Source organism: Corvus hawaiiensis, chromosome 1 (assembly GCF_020740725.1).
Source record: "Corvus hawaiiensis isolate bCorHaw1 chromosome 1, bCorHaw1.pri.cur, whole genome shotgun sequence".
NCBI lineage: Eukaryota > Metazoa > Chordata > Aves > Passeriformes > Corvidae > Corvus > Corvus hawaiiensis.
Window position 1 is genome coordinate 65580317 of NC_063213.1, and position 17663 is coordinate 65597979.

Here is a 17663-nt window from a genome sequence, read left to right on the forward strand (position 1 = left end):
GAGGCTGGAAAGTCACAGTTGTGTCCTCCTCTGGTCACAGAACAGGACGTGGCTCACTAGCTCACCCGTGGGTTTTGGGATGGGAACTGTGGCACCAGAGGACTGATATGTGATCACTGCCCTGTGGAAGAGGATTGTAAGTATTTCTAGGAAGGGAGCCTGGGACACAAATAAAAGGAGGTTTCAACATATCTAGGAGGAAAGGCTGAGTTGAAAAGATTTCCTTTTCTCTCTTTAGTATTAGTGGTTGTCTCAGACTACCATCTACTTGGCAACAGAGCTGCTGAGGAGCTTTCCTCTGACACTCCCTGCTCATTGTACAGTGTGCCAATGTACCTAACCCAAACATTGCTGAATCCTTTGCTCTCCTACTTACAGCTGAGCTTTCTTTACACCCTTAAATTTCTCACCATTTCCTGCTTTCCTCATTCCAACCAGTGTCCTTCAAGAACAAGTTACATGCTTCCTCCTCCCTTTTGCCTGAGCACTGCAATTCAGGAAGCAAGGATGGGGAAAGACATACGCACCAATTCTTTAAAATGAAGGTCACCAGAAATGGAAATGACAAAACAAGACATTTTTTTCTACTCAAACTCCTCCAGCAGCTGAAAGACTTTTTTTCTGAAAGGTTGCAAACAGTTGGCTTTTGATGAAAGCGGTGATAGAAACCTTCAATAGTATTTCAAGTAAGCACAGAATCTATTTCCCCTAAAGCTTCTTTATTTCAGAAGCAGTTCCTTCTCCAAAACATCTCCAGGAAATGACATTTCAGCATGTGTATGGCACTGCAATAGAACAACCACATACCCAGGAACATTTTTCAAGTTCACAGCAAGGTGAGCAGAAGATCAAGGTATTAAAAAAAAAGACAAAGGTCTAGCAGAGGAGACAGTCAGCTTGCTCTCTTGCTCTCTGCTTTGCTGATTCCCACAGTGCCCAGTGTGGCTTTTAAAACTTTGACCAGTCTTCTAGAGCCATCCCAGCTGTATCCAGCCAAGGAAATGTGCTTGGGAATAGAAAATTCTGTTTCTTCCAGGCTTCTTCTGCCTAAGTGAGGCTGCTCCTTGTCAGCTCTAAGAAACCATCCTCTCGAAAGATACAATCTTGCCATTTAGAAATTTGCCTGTTCTCCCAACTTTATCATATTTCTCATTTTGTTGAGGGGGCCTTGGTCCTGCATGGAAATAAAGGTTTCCACACTTTCTGTAAAAATCTTAGTAAGTTTAAAAAACATACAGCATACCTTTGACTGTAGCATGAATAGCAGTGTGGCAGAGTTTGATTTCTTTGTCTAACTCCCTGTATATAGAACTTCAGTGTCAGGAGAGTTGATGTTGTACTGTGGGAGTTTCATCACCCATCAAGGAACTTTCAATAGGATCTTCTGGGATAAAATGATTTGCAATTCTGACACTGAAAACCACTTTGTGCTGATAGGAACTTCACTTCTGTCCAGGAGGAGAACTACTGTGAGAATTAACTTGTTTCTGTTCTGGCTGTGGTACACTGGTGTCCCTTACATAGTGTAATCTCCCCGTTTTTCTGAGATTGAGCCTGTCCATAGCCAAAGCCCATCTTTCATTCACAGTGCACATTCTTTACAGCTCCTTAACACACCACCTTGCAGCGGAAGAGGTTGCTCTGATCAAACCCCACGGCTCATCTGGCGCTTCCCATCTGCAAACAGATCACCCTATCCGTAATCTTTTCTACATGCTCTGGCTGCTTTACAAAATACCTAATGATGATCTCACAGACAGGCCAGCTGCAAGGCAAAGGCATGAGACGTCTGCATCAAAACCCAAGACTCTTACCTTCGTCCTAAGTCAGCACCAAGGCACTGTCAGACTTTTGACCCTTCTGCATAGTCACTACAGAGATACCAAAATCAATGTAACATATAAACTCTATGAAACACAAACATCCTTTTGACCTTCTGCTTGTCAGTGACAATCCAGTAACAAAGATGGAGGATGGGGGACTTGATATGCTCAAATATCACAATTTGAGTATTGATGTGCTAAGAGGACTCATATATAATAAGCATAACATTGAGGTCCTCCATCAATCAAATTATGGTCTGTCTCACCTTATGCAATTACCAGGTGTCAGAAAATAACTTCTCCTATTACCTAAAAGGTTTTTTTGCCCATTGACTGCTGAATTGTATTTTAAAACATTCATATCTGAATAAATAAGCAGAGCTTTTCGTCTGATAAAGATATGGATACAAAATGTTAGCACTTGGAAATACCAAGAAAAAGGCAACCTTTCAACCTTATATATCAGCGTGACTCTTTCTTCCTGTCCTCTCCCAGAGAAAAACCTCCCATTAATTTCAAAGGAAATTTCATCAGATTAGGCCATATGTTTTGACCCTTACTACTTTTGACATTAAAAATAATTGAATCCATTGTTGCAGCAAGTAAGAGCCTAATAAAATACTTATATTACTATTTATTTTTTGATAATTACTGATGTTCTGTGCAGGTGGGAAAGCTTGGGTGCATGCCTGTAGGACACTAATGGGAATGGGGTTTTTTTCCAAGTGTCACATTTATCAGTGCACTAGAAGAAAATAAGCCTGTATTATGAAGTTTCATGCTGGCTCTCATTATGCCATCCCACTAGCTTGTCCTTTGATTTATTATAAAAATTAAATATATTTTCTCAGTGAGATCAGAGGTATTGGACAAGAGGTCATGGAAATGCTGGCAGAAAAATGCTAGTTTTCCATGTGTCAAATCTTTTATACTACACATCCAAGGTTCAGCCAATGCTTCTTAATTGCTCGGGGGTCTTGTAGGATGCTGGTGGACTCCTGTTCCCCAGGGCTGGGGATGATGGAAACTGTGAGGTCCCAGCTCTTGCACAGTTCAGAAGTAAATCTCTATCTCTGACTTCCACAGGGTGCTCAGCAAATTTGACATTCTTGTCAATTTTGCTGCATTTAGTAGCGGCGGGAGCTGACAGGAGTACCAATTTTGCAGAGCAGCTGCAGGATACTGTTAACTTACTAGAATTGAAAATTTTTCAAAAAAAAAAAAAAAAAAAAAGTTTTGGATTCAACTGAGATCAAATCCAGTACTGCGACTGACAAATGTTCCTGGAGACCCAGCTTTTAAATTAGTTTTTCAGACACTGAACTCCCTCTTACCAGGGGAGAAGATATGCTGGCATGTCTGGTAAAACTTCCTATTCCTCTGAGAAGAGAAAATACATGTTTTCAGTCTGGTTTTAATCATTGTGTACTTTCCAAACATTTTGGTAATGGGGCAAATCTAAGCAATACTTCTTGTAATGCCCAGAGCAGACTATGGAGCCATATTCAATCCAGCTTCAAACTAGTCAGTCTAACCACAGCAGTAAGCAGCTCAGTCTCACCTCATGGAGCTGGAGAAACCACAAAAATCATCAGTAGGCAGGCTTTGGCAACCCATGGTACCTCCTCAACAGCCATGGTTATTCTCCTAGTTGTAACCAACTAAGCCAGCATACTGAAACTAGATTCAAAGTAGTTGTCCCCCCAGTGTGCACATATCCCTAAGAGCTACATGGTTTTTATGGAAATCCTGCTACACTACACTCTGGTTATGACTGATGCAGAACATGAAAGACAAGTCTTTTGTTTTGCAGAAACATGTCACTTTTCATGACAATAGCTTCTCAGCTGTCAAGTCAAAAAATATGATCATCACTCAGAGTAATATAGCCATCTATTCCAGTTCATTAGTTTTTGGCTGACGAATCAGAAAGCAGCTTAAACAGCACACAGTAAAGAACTCATTCAGGTACAAACCCTGGAAACACTTATTCTTCATTTAATCTCATTCAAGAATTCACACTTAGTTAAATGAGATGTCTCACCCAAATGTGGGCCATTTTCAGGAGTACAGGATTTGGGGTGCCACAGTTACACCCAAGTACTGCCTAAAAGCTTCCACTGTGCAATACACAGGGCAGAAAAGCAACTGGGTGGTAACTCAAGCCTCTTCTGGCACTTGAAGGAGCAAGATACCTGCTGCTTTCTTTCTAGTTCTAGTGAGAACAATAAGAAATCCAGAGAAACTTCATGTTTTCTCACAGATAATCCAGGCTAAAGACTTGCAGAACCACTTGTAGTAATTACTTGCCATCATGAAAGAACAAAGAAAAGAAACCTAAATAGATCACAAAGCTTTCACCACATGCATCAGTGCCTGGATCTGGGATTCTTGCTCAGACCAATTTACAATATAAACCCACTTTTTTACAGTTTTCCATAATTACAAAGGGTTTTGAACTAGGAGTGTGAGAAAGCAATGGCAGAAGGATGGGTGTGGCAGGAACTGAGATTTGGTTTTCTCCAAAAAACAAGTGACACATCATTCCTGCCCAATGGAACGAATAATTTCTGGTTATGCAAGTTATTCAACACAATGTCAACTTCTTCATCCTGTATTTTTCTCACTCCTCTATTAGCACTCACAGGAACTTAAATGTGGCTAAATCGACCACTAGTATTATCTTTTCATACTGCTTTTTCCTTTATTCATAATCTGCTGAATCAATATTCAGAGATTTCTTCTGGGTTACGCTCTAGCTCTAGTAGCAGAACTTGAAAATACAGCTTTGGTGAGCTGCTGCTTTAGTTGTAGTGCACCCACTGTGTTGCTTTGGGTTTTTTTAAAGAAAACATTGGTAACAAAGTTGAAGATCTCCGTTTAGAATCTGATGAATCTCTCCAAGCCAAGCTCCAACTGTTGAAATAGATATAAACTGAGGCTGTATTACAAATGGTCAGCCTTGATGAACAAAAAGTTCCAGATTAATAAACCGGCCCCAACGCAACAGTTACCTGCTGAAGTGTGCTTAAATTTTTCACTCTTCTTCTTCCTCCATTTCCACGGCTTAAAAAGTCTCCCAAGAGTGGCAAATTTGCTTCTTCTTCTGATTGGAGGCGTGTGAGTCCCAGGTACTAGAGAATCTGAACGCATTGCAGCCAGTCTTTCCACCTCTTCAGCTGTAATTTCAGCAAGAAAAAGAGAAAAAAACAAGGAAGGTGGGAAGTGAAATAAATGCTTTAATAAGTTATCAGAAAACCACACAGATGGCCAAAATTTTTCATGGACACAGAGAACCATAACAAAGGGAAAAAGTAGTCCTTATTATTTTAACATTATTTCCTTTTCTTTCAGTGAAATTGTTAATCTACTGTAAAGAACAGTAGTAACAACAAGATGCAACAGGAATATGGATTATTATGTTATAAAAGTTATAATTTTTAACAAATTGTTCTACATTGCTCTAGATAGCTGGCAGTTCAGCCATCAGCCACTCCTGGGGAGGTGTGATAGAGACTGGGGAAGAGAAAGCTCAAAAAAAAGGATACAATATAATTTAAAAGAAATATTACAAGGGTTTGGGTTTTTTTAAATTGCAATGGAAAGAGACATTTCCTTTAACTAATATTTATTAAGAGCAAAGACCCTGATAAATAATGACCCTTTGGTACCATTACCGTGTCCATTAAAATCGCTTGTGTTACAAAAAGGAGCTACATTAGGAACTTCCTAGTAAGAGAGAGAGTGTTAAAAAATCACAGAATCATAGAATTGTTCAGGGTGAAAAAGACCTCTAAGATCGGGTCCAACCATTAACCCAGCACTGCCAAGTCCACCCCTAAACCACATCCCCAAGTGCCACATCTACGTATCTTTTAAATCCTTCCAAAGATGGTGACTGCGCCACTTCCCTGGCAGCCTGTTCCAATGCTTTACAACCCTTTCCATGAAGAAATTTGTCCTAATATGCAATCTAAAAGCTCCATTGGTGCCACTTGAGGCCATTTCCTCTAGTCCTGCCACTGGTTACTTGGGAGAAGAGGCTGATCCCCACCTGGGTACACCCACCTTTCAGGCAGCTCTAGAGAGCCATAAGGTCACCCCATAGCCTCTTTTTCTCCAGGCTGCCTGAGGTACTCATGATGAGACCTGTGTTCCAGAACCTTTACCAGCCCTTCTCCAGCACCTCAGTGTCTTTCTCGTAGTGAGGGGCCCAAGTCTAGTCCCATTTTTCTGCCCACTCACTGCCCTCCAATTCTTATGCTTAGCTTTTAACATTTAAACTTTTAATTTTGGGTTTTAATACTGTCCACACTTAGGGTTGAATTCCCTTGAAGGGGATAGAGGTTTTCACTGAGCTTCTGTTCTTAAGATTTCAGTTTTCTGCAACCTTTACCCTGTAATACATCATAATAGTCTCAATACTGAAAAAAAAATCTGAAGAATTTAAATTACCCTTCCTACCTGATGAGAACAAGAGAAGTCTGGGGATGGTCACTTGGCGCAGTTATAGCATGGTCCCCCCCATCTCACATTTGCAAGGAAAAATTTATGCTGATAGTTTTGGGAAATAATATCCCTGTGACTAGATGCACAGAGAGAGGAATGCCAGGACCACAAAGAAAACACCAACAGAGAGAAGGTACCAGCAGTCCACAAGAGAGGTTGTCTCTGTGCGGCAGCTGCCAGGGATGCAAGAGGGTCTCCCTGCCCTGGACTGAAGCATGCAGCTCTCTCCCTAAAAAAAGCATCTGCATAGTTCAGTCAGCATACAGGAGGGGGGTTTGTGTGTGGTTTGTTGTTGGGGATTGTTTTTGGTTTTTTTTGTGTTTTTTTTTTTTTTTTTAAGTTATTGCCTTTTTTGTTGTTGTTGTTTGTTTTTTGTTTTTTTGTTTAAAGGGATACCATTTCCCGGGCTTGTGTTGTAATGTGACACTGCCACTAACACTGATTTGAGTGGTTTGCACACACAGTCTGGATTCATAAAGACAGGATGCAGATTGTCACCTCTCTTGCTCTGAAGACAACAGACTGGTGTTTCTATTCACCTCTAGTACATTAAGTATTAACCTCAGGCATGAACAGGGGCTCAGGAACCTCCGCAAGAACACTGCTTTGAAGGGATGAGCACGCCCACTCCACACTGACAGAATCACCAGAGATTTTGGCTGGCAAATTCTTATGTATATCAATGGAAATTTTTTCGAGGCTTTAAGTGAGCCAAATTTAGGTTGGTTTTCATGGGAACAGCCAGAGACGCATTTCTAACACAAAGGAGGTTTCATTATCAGAACTCCAACTGAACTACTATTTGAGTCCCTCAGGTTTTTGCAAGAAGGTTGGTCATTTTGTTATTGCTCTTCTGTTTGTTTTGAATGTTAACACGCAACACAGTCCTTTTTCCTGTAAAATATCAATGCCGGATACAGCTGCCTGTAACTTCTTTCTGAAGAAGAAAAAGCTAGCCAGCAAGATAGAGTGAACCCAGCTGTTGCAGTAGGAATGGTTAAAAACTGCTATTCTTTGGGGTAATGGAGAGAAAGACAGACCTTTCTGAGAACATCTCTTTTCAATTTAAAGCAGAGGGAATAAAAGATAATCTGGCCAAAGCACTTCATTCTGTTCCAGCTCTTTGTACCTGACTGCCTGGAGAAATACCTTCTTATCCAAAGAACCCATTACAAGGCTCTGTCCTGTGCAGGGGCTGGACATGCTGTATCAAGGCTGGGAATTGCCTGGTTATGCCAAATAAACCATATGGGTAAAAAGAAGAGGAAATCAGAAATTTCCTTATCCTTTCTGATTTCACGGGAACCTGCTGGGCCTTGAAGACCAGCACAGGGTACAGACCATTGCCCTCTATATGCAGACCCAAAGGGACCACACCTTTTCCCCTTCCTCCATTTTTAAGATGCCTCTAGTTCAGCATGTAAGATCCCACTGTGTTCCAGTGCTGTGATGTTTTAGAGATGCAGCTAAAAGTAATGGGCTGGTATTGTCTTTGCTGCCTTATTTGGGGGATACAGGAAGTGGCCCGTTGAGCAAACTGGGAATGACACACTACTGCTGCTGCTGAATTAGGCTTCCTGCTGAGAAACCTACAGCTGAAACATACTGTTCTTCTTGCTGCTCACCCTCTCCCCTTTTCCCCATCACTGAGCCAAGATCTCTGCTACCCAGGTGCCTTAGTTACTAAATCTCAGAGCTGCAACAACTTCTCTTTGATAGCTGGTCCTAACTGGTATTTCTGAGGCCATTCCCTGGAGAACTGACACCCCTTAAAGACACTCTCCTTTCACAACATACACACAGCTCTGTCCCACAACAGCTGCGCCCTCATGCCCCTGGGGAAGCTTTTCCCACTCAGGGTAAATGAGTATGGATTTACAGTCAGGCAAAACTAACATTAGAGTCAAAAAGAATTTACCCAAAGGGTGAGTTCACTGAAAGCCAAACACAGTGTAAAAACCATTCCCATATTTTGACTGCTCTTCCCTGAATTTCAGTAATGTCTCACACACAAATCTGTGGCCTCAGAGTCCTGCAGTGCCTGGCATCAGTCATGAAAGTGGCCTTTCTCCTTCATCCTCTCCAAACACACACACAGTTCCAAGCTAATGCAAGTAACAGCTCTTTTTCCTTCTCATTCGCATTTCTCAGAAGGACATGATTTTTTTTCATGAGAAATGCTCTCAAGAGCACTGCTAATTCAAAGCATAATAATCACTGGCTAGGAATAAACCACATTAGCATAAAGCCATGACAGTTTTAATACAGCAAGAATAAAAGCAGACCACAATGCAAGAAGTAAATGCCAGAATTCTGTGCTCCTCTCTGCTGCTGCATCTTTTGCTCAAGTTGGCCGGATTTCTCTGCCTTTTTGGCTCATAATGACTACTGACTGGCTGTGGGCTGCGACACCCACTGCTGACAGCAGGCTCCGTAGGCTGATTTCACACCTTTGCTGTTCCCAAAAAAGCTGGTACTTGCAGGAATGGAAAGTAACCCAGACCTTGCACTCTTTTTCTATCTCTTTTGCCTTCAAAGAGGAAAGCAGTCCCAGCAGTCCCAGCCTGATCAGTCTGCTGAACTGGGAGAGGGAACTGCCGTGTGCATTAATACCTGTAGTCACACTGCTGAGATCTCATCTTGACACCGGTGCCACAAATGTGATGTTTATGTCTTACAGTTGCTGCTGATACTCAGTGCTTTTGGGAACTTGTTCTGATATTTTTCCAGGATCTGAGAGATCTTTCTGAGACACAAAGAAATACTGGGACCTGCACTTATGGCAAGAGGGTGATGTGATGCACTCCCCCCCCCCCACTGTGTTCTGTCCAAGCTGTCATTCCAGAGTTAGCAATCGGGAAACCAAACCTGAGAGTTTTTCATAGGCTGTTTGGCTGTGAGACAGCTCTCAAGATTTTACTGTAGTTCTTAATACTCTTGAAGTCCATATAGACTTTATATAAGGCTTAAGCAAGACTTGAGGTTTTAATGAAAAAAACCCACCACAAACTGAAGTACTTTGCATCCAAGTAATATAAAAAAAATTTTACTTGTTTGAAATACACTACGAAGAAAAAAAGAGGCCAGGCCATCTTGGACCTGTTCTGTATGTTCTTATGATTCTCCCACATCTTTCAGTAGGGTGTTAATTTCCAGAAAGTCCAGTAAGAGACAACATAGGGGTCGCCTACTTTTTGGATTTGAGAAGCATAGCACACAGATCAAAGGCCCTCCCAAAGGCAACATAACTTAGAAAGTATTCCTGGAGAATGACAGCCAGTTTTATCATTCCTACCACTGTCTGGGAATCACTTAATCTTTGAATGTTGCTGATACATAATAGCGGCTTCCATTATACCCAGCTTCCATTTTAGAAAAAACCCACTATTACTGCATTTGGGTACAAAAAGCAGTTTCATTGCTGAAGGCTGAAGCCCACCCATCCCACTGGTGGTTTTTAATATTACCTTCCTCACTGGTAATCACACAAAGTTCTCTCTCAGACCTTTTCTTAACACTAATTTTTCTTAATCAGACACATGATGATCTTAACAGGCAATTTACTTCATGAAGTTCGATTTTAAGTCTTCCTAGGAAGCACCAATGGCTACTTCATGCTTTCTGTGATATTTGCACAAATCTGTAGTAACAGGCTGAAAATTATCTTGGACCTAAAGATGCAATTAACTAAATGTGCTATATTATTTAATGACAAGAACTCTATATAAATAAATACCCCTAACATAATATTACTCATTGCCAATCCACATCGAACCAGTCTTTATCCTGCAGATCAGTTTCCAACAAACTCCTGTTGCAGGGTTTCTTTTGAACTTGCTCCCCAAATATCCTTCACTTCAGACTGCATGGACCTTATTTTAGCAGCTTTGTTCAACACAAGATGCAGACACACCATATGTCTTTTTGAAATGACAGGAAACCTGAACAACTTCTCTAATTGCTGAGCACTTATGTCTACTCTTTACCCGAATCGGAAAACTTTCAATTAAAAAACCACCTTGTTTTTCTTTCAGGAAAATTGTTTATTTTCTGTTCTTCTATTATGTTCAGTTATTTCCCTTTAATTTCCTTTTGCACCTGGAATTAATTTCCATCAGCCTTGCCTTTACTATGTGAATTGCCCATTTAAACTTTTCCTAACTTCACAAAGGTCTGTTTTCCAATGAAAGACAAGGCATGGCACGCTGCAGTCTAAACGCAGTCTTGCCAAACGAGGATGATTACCTATTTGGTGGAGAACAGCTCCCACTGGATGTGTACATTTGCAGTGGCAGTGAGTTTGCATAGTGGTTTTATGAGCCATGAAGAGCCTGTCAGTAGCTTTCCTTTGCATGCTAAGCAGCACTCACATGTTCCAAACCCCTGCCAATTATTCCCGCTCCCCAGGTGTGCAGCACTTTGCGTTGTGTCCATAAACGGAGTCTCTCATCTCTTAACCTTGCCTGTTTCAGCACAGGTACCACACCATGGTAAAGCTCTGCTCTCAGCTACAATCCCTCTATCTCAGTCTATTTATTTTTCTTGTTGGCACAGAAGTGCAGAGAATAGTTTTAGAAGTCTAATCCCTCTAGGACCCTGCTTTCAACTCATCCCCATTTTGACGTAAAACGTAAATTATTCATGCTAATTGCAATCTGAAAGCCATTTTTTTAACCTCTGCCAACTACACTGCACTGAATGCATCACTCTAAATATGTCTTTATTGATATGAATTCTCTCAAAACACCAAGTATTTTCTGTATCATAAGATAGTACATAAGATTTTCACTTGCAACAAAAGAAATTTATCAGGTTATGTCACCAACAGCCATATAATCTCTTCCTATAAACCCTGCAAATACAGAAAATAAAGATTTTTACATTTCTTTGATATCAGCTGTTTTGTTTCCTTTATTGCTCTTATTACTTACCAGGTTTTCCATCTCTTATGCATTTATTTCACACAGATTCAAGGCTAAATCAAATAAACAGTACTGTAGCTCATCACTGTCCTGTGCCCAGACACCGAAGCAGACAGCACAGGTCTGTCTTGGGCATCACACACAGTATCTGGAGATTCTGTAGCTCTAAAATAGGACTCAGAGCAGTCACTACAAGTGGAACACATCCAAAAACCAACCAAGAGAAGAACAGGGCCAGCAAAAGCAAAAGAGATATCACACTGTTCTTGGGGCTACAGTTCCATAGGTACCAGGAATTGCTCCAGTAAAAAACTTCAGCTTGAAAGGAAGGGATATTTTACCCTTCCTAATTGGCAAGAAGGGAGGAGATGCACAGTTTGTGCTTTTAAGAAAGCAGAGGAAGTAAGATGAGATGCAAGGACTTTTCTGTTAAAGCAGGTAGAGAACTTACTTGGGAGAAAGGAGAATCATGGGGTCACTGTCATCTTCCCCTTGAAAAGGCTTAAGCCCACATCTCCCATTTTCCCTAGGAACACTACTACTACTTCATACCATGATGGATGAAGGTGCACATCTATCCTACTAAAACTGTTATTTTAAAGAATTCAAGAGCTACTGAGTCTGAAAGAAAACATTAGTGATAGTTAGGGCACTGACCTGCCAGCACAAACACTGTTCTTCCAACACTATTCCTGGGCTTTACTGTGGGTTCTTTACTGCTACACTTATGGATTGAAAGAAACTACTGTTCACAGCTGTGATTTGTTGAGAGCCTGATCCTGTCCAGTTCTGTACAAAGGAGAATAAAGGGGAGTGAAGATACTGCTTCTCACTGTCCCTTTTTTTCACTTCTGGTAGGGGATCTTCTCTTTGAGGCATGAGGGGAGAGATGAGAGAGGTGAGGTGCTGTCTCCTACATCCTTTCCCCAGAAAGCAAAAGCAGGAGAGGATGGACAGGTAGATGGAACCTTGTGAGCAGAGCTTGCTGGGCACCCAGTGAGAGGGATCCATGTTTCAGCCTGTGAAGAACTGCCATAAAAAACTCATGTTCTGGTGTAAATGTCAGCTACAAGCAGGATTTCCTATCTAGGGCATTGACTCCAAGGTAATCACACCGCCACACTAAAAGCTCGCCTAGCAGAGAGCACCAGAAAAACATTACTCTTCAAACCTCCTTAAAAGGTATTTTGCCAAGAAGGAGATTAAATCTCACAACACCAAAAAATTCAGAGGAGAAAGCTGGGCATACCCACAGAACTACTGCAATTCAAGGCTCTAACACTGTATTAAACAAATGAAATGCTACCAGGCAAAACAGTTGCTGTGGGGTTTGTGACTCTCACCTTAGAAGTGGGCATCAACCACTGGAACATCAGTAACTCCTCGAATACATGTTGAGCTGGTTTGGGCTGGGATAGAGTTAATTTTCTTCACAGAAGCTCATATGGAGCTAGGTTTTAGATTTGTTAACAACACTGAGAACAGTGTTGATAACACAGGGATGCTTTTGCTACTGCTGAGCAGGGCTTGTGCAGTGTCAAGGCCTTTTCTGCTCCTCCCACGGTTGCAGCAGCAAGGAGGCTGGGGATACACAAGATGCTGGGTGGGGACACGGCAAGGACAGCCAATCCTGACACAAGGGGTATTCCAGACCATACAGTGTCATGGTCAGCATATAAAGCTGAGGGAAGAAGGAGGCAGGGGGAGATGTTTGGAGTGATGGTGTTTGTCTTCCCAGGTCATCGTGATGGGGCTCTCTTTTCTGGGGGTGGCTGAACACCTTCCTGTCCATGGAATTCTTTATTTGGCTTTGCTTCTGCATGCAGCTTCTGCTTTACCTATTTAACTGCCTTGATCTCAAATCACAAGTTTTCTCACTCTTCTTCTCTCTCTGTGATCCCGCTGCAGGAGAGTGAGTGAGCGACTGTCTGGGGCTTAGTTGCTGGCTGGGGTGAAACCAATGATACGTGTGAACAGGACTAGGCACCATAGCTCAGGAGTCCTAGATTGATCCCTGCAGACACTTCTGTTGTTAAGCAATCTAATTTGTCTTTCAGTCATACCCAAACTCATCAACTAGAGTTAAGTCTCATCCATCACAGCTCAAGTTCTTCCTGAAAGCCAAAGCTAAGGACAACAGAGAAGCTGTCTTCCTCTCAGCAAATCTTTAACCCATTCAACAAGAAAATACAGAATTGAGGCCCAGGTACCTTCAACTTCTAAATATATCCTGATGAAGAAACAGTGCGTAACATTTTTCCTATGCTTGTTTTAGCTTGATAGTGATTGAAGCTGTCTTCTTGAAGGAGCCGGTAATGATTACATTTTCATGGCTGGATTTCTCTCTTATACCAGCCTGCATTGCAAATTCTGCTCAGCTGCAAAATACAAAAGTAATCCAAGAAAAGGATCCAGTCCACGGAAGCCCATGGGTTTGTTGCTCACATTTTGCTAGGCTTCTGTTAGAGGGGGACAATTTTCCTAATTGCCATGTAGACAGAGGAAGACACAGTTGCTTACATAGCAGAGCACCTTGGCTTTACCAGTCCTCACTGGGAATCAGGAAAGTTCTCCACCCTTCTAAAAATAAACCACTAGTGCAAAAGGCTAGCTGTTTATTTTGAGAAATCCCAGAAAAAAAATATTTGAATGCTTCTAAATTTCTTAGGGAATTTCTGATAGACCAAATAATTTCTGATCTTCTCCTTTTGACATTCTCCTAAGTAGGAATATCCAATATTTTAACTTAATTTTACTAGATATGTGTGCTTTAGAAGGCATATCTTTATATTTTTCAGAAATTTGAGAGAGGTGTGTCCTCTTATTAAAAGTAATCTTATTCAGAAAAGGGCATTACAAACATTAAACTTCCTAAAAACAATGGTACTATCTCACCACTATCAAAATAAAGATAAAAAATTGAGTTTTTAATTACTGTAATGGCTGGGAGAAAAGGAAAAAAGTACCTCATTTAAGAGCTAGAAAGTTCAAACCATTCCCTTGTAAACTCTGTATTCCTTCCCTTAGGAAAAATAAACTTCTATTTCTGTTCTTTAAAGAAGTTGATAGGAAGTTGGCCAAGAGGAAAGGAGTAATTATACCAAATGGCACATTGATAATGAGTACAAATACGAGTTTAAAAATCTCCCTCAGTAACAGCCTAGCAAAAAAATATGTTTCATTGGACTCTGAAAAGAGACAGTCTGTATCCATGTTCAGGAATTTACAATAAGTACTAAATACTTTTGCTTTGAGTACCTAAGTGCAGCTACATATGGTCTTTGCTGATTGTCATTATAATGAGAACTTTTTTGTTTATCCAAATGATAGTTAGTTTAGACCCTTGGCTGTGGTGAAATGTCTCTTTAGGCCCTTATAGTACAGGCTTGAGTTTCAAAGATGAAACTCAAAGGGAACAATAATATCCATGATTCTGTTAAGGTCATGAATAAAGCATGGAAACTTGCTGGCTAAAACACAACTGAGTTTTTCTGTGTGGCTTTCATAGCTATGATTTCACTTTTTTTTCCACTGTCTTTTTTAGCTTTAAGTTCTAGGGTATCTCATGGTTGCTGAGCTCTGCAGGATATTGCTCTTGCTCAGAGGAAATCTCTGGTTTCTAAAAAGCGGCTGCTGCCTTGAAAAAAAGATGGAGCCCATCAGGTAATCAAACTGGTGTATCTACGTAAGGAATGTTACAGGCAAGGGAAGGATCTATGCACGTATCTGCACGTACCTTCAAGCTCATGAATTATTCCAAGTCCAGCAAGCAGAAATAGCTCAAAAAATGAGAACGGGTTTAGATCAGAGCTAAGGAAAAGGGTACTACAGGGAACCAAGAAAACATGATCACAGAAAAAGCTCTGAAATACTTCCAGATGCTTTATGCTCTGAAATAATGCTAGCAGAAAGAAATGAATGAAATCCTGATTGTAGCACAGTGAATGACAAAGGTCACAAGGGGTCAAATTACCTTACCCAAGCCATCTAGTGACTGGCCAAAGCTGCTAAAGGGTCCTTTCCAGAATGCTAAAATTTACCTTAAGAAAAGTAAGTCGGCAGAGAAAACATTACAATATGGTGTGTGACTGAGGGCTTTCCACTGTATTGATGGGAACAATGCCTTTCTGTGGTGTTTGAGAGAGGAACCAGAGGCATGTTGTGAGCTGCAAATGCAAGCAGAACACTCCAGCAGCGCACTGGGATGTGCCTATACAGAGTCACTTGGCCATGAAATTGGCAGCAAAGTTCATTTTCAACATCATGAAGGTAACTGTGATAGGCATCTGCACAAGGTTTCACTTCAATCCAGAAGTAGGATGAAATTCAATCAAACCCTGACATTTCTTATAATTAAAACAAAGTGATCTTTTTTCACCCCTTTGCTGCTGGCACTGGATAAAGCAACAAACTGATGAAATCTGTCTTGCCTACATGCTGAAAGTTTCCTTTCAAAGTCATCAAGATTCTGCTACCAAGCAGATGATAAAAAAAAGACAAACCACTAAACCAAAACAACAAACCATAACAACTACAACATAAGCCTTTCTGAGCATTTCTTGACAATATAAACTGCCTCTTTCTATACAATCTATGGGGAACAGGTTCTCAATTTTAAGTACTGTTCTCTTTTAGGAGAAGTATCCACACGACATCCTACAAGTATAACAAATCCTTTTCTGTCAAAGTCAAATGTCATATGCTCTTCCAACTGAGCTGGAGTATTTACCCCACAAACCTAATGTTCAAAAATCTCTTTAGTTAAACAGCATTTTGTTTGAATTCACAAGTCAGAGACTGTCTTGAACCATGACATCTGGCTGAGTACACCAAGTTTTAAAAGGCTTATGGTGGTGTTCAGAATGAAACACTTCCCAAGCATTTTGTTAAAAAGGGAGGAAACAAGAAACAAAACAGGTATATGACTGCATGTACTAATACACAAACATATAAAAATGGAACCTGGTTGTTGGCGATTGAATGACGGACCCAGACTGGCAGGGAATCTGAATTGTTTATTCAAAGGAATGAGTTGGTTTTATACACTTTTCTAAGGCACAGTATTTCCTTATATGGCAATACCCATCCCGTGTTACCACATCAGCAACACACTTCCTAAATGTCCTTCTATGGGATGATCATTCACTGCTCACCTGTCTGTCAGCTCCCGGCAGGCTCCTCTCCGTAGGGGTCTGCCCTGTGACACCTCCTCCCCCCCCAGGGTCTGGTGGAGACAAGCCTCTGTGTGCTGCTATGTGCTGCTTTGTGCTGCCATGTGCCTCTGCAGGCAGGTTTTACAGCTCACAACCCAATTCTCTCTTACAATTCCCCATACCTGGTCTACATGCAATAATAATGCAAAAATCTGAAATAAATTAATCATAGCAGGTGAAGAACACAGTTTGCTTGGTAAGCACAGGGAGCAGCTGCACTAGCTCAGAGCTGCTGAATTCTACAAGTAATGCCCATCTTTATATAGGCCTGTATTTTTTCAAAATTTAGTTATCTCACTGGGCCCAATGGCCAAAAAAGGCTGACAAAATGAAAAACAAATGAAAACAACCCCAAAGAAAAATATCACCAAAAAGTGTCCTTCTTGAGCCTCTATGCAATGCCAGCAAATGTATTAATGAACTGATGCCTGTCTTGCTGTTTCGTGAACTGGCTGTTCTGCCAACTTGAGATGAATAAGAGAAAGAACCATCAGTTCACTGGAACTACACGATCTCCCTATTTTCTTTTAGGCTCATGGATTTCTATGCTCAGCACGAGCACACTGAGTTCACAAGGAAAATGGCATTTGACTCAGATGACAAAAACACATAGAAAACCAAGCGCACATTAGCAACTAGAGGCAAATAATGCAGGGAAAATGCTGTCCTTGTTTAAATGAGACACACAAGAAAGACAAAAGGAAACACCTCCCAAGTTCTAGCTTGCTTATGTGACTTAGGGAGTGGACTTTGATGGAGAAGAAGCTACACAGCTGAGGCTCATGAGTCCCTCCTTTCTTTACCAGTTAGGTATCATGTCTAATTCTCTTCAATGGCTGCTAGAGGAGCTCAAGTTTGGCAGCTACAGAGAGCACACAGTCAGAAATTGCTCTTCTCTATTCAGATGCTGGAGCAGACAGCACATTCTGTCTTAAGTGCCACAGCAGATCACTGGAAGACAGTTTCTCACCTTCATGACTATAAACCTGCAGACAATTATTTTGGGGCTGTGAATATTAATGAAAGCTTTACTCATCTCACTCTTCTATTTCTCAACAGGGTGTAATTCAGATTCAAACAGGTGAAGTTCCACATAACTCGCTGCACCTGGCTTTCCCTTCAGGGTGAACCCAAATTTCAAAACTATTTATCCAATAAAACCAGTGTGCTAGCATAAGGAAAGCATCCTGTTTTGC

At 41.1% G+C, this 17663-nt stretch overlaps 1 protein-coding gene across 9 annotated transcripts in view; it reads right to left on the reverse strand.

Moving 5' to 3' along the window:
* PHACTR1 (phosphatase and actin regulator 1) overlaps nucleotides 1–17663 on the reverse strand; it is a 307511-nt gene that overhangs the window by 118949 nt on the left and 170899 nt on the right. For all 9 annotated transcript variants that reach the window (XM_048308918.1, XM_048308907.1, XM_048308880.1 and 6 more), the window contains one exon: nucleotides 4838–5002. In XM_048308918.1, coding sequence (XP_048164875.1) covers nucleotides 4838–5002 — 165 coding nt within the window. The remainder of the gene's footprint in view (nucleotides 1–4837; nucleotides 5003–17663) is intronic.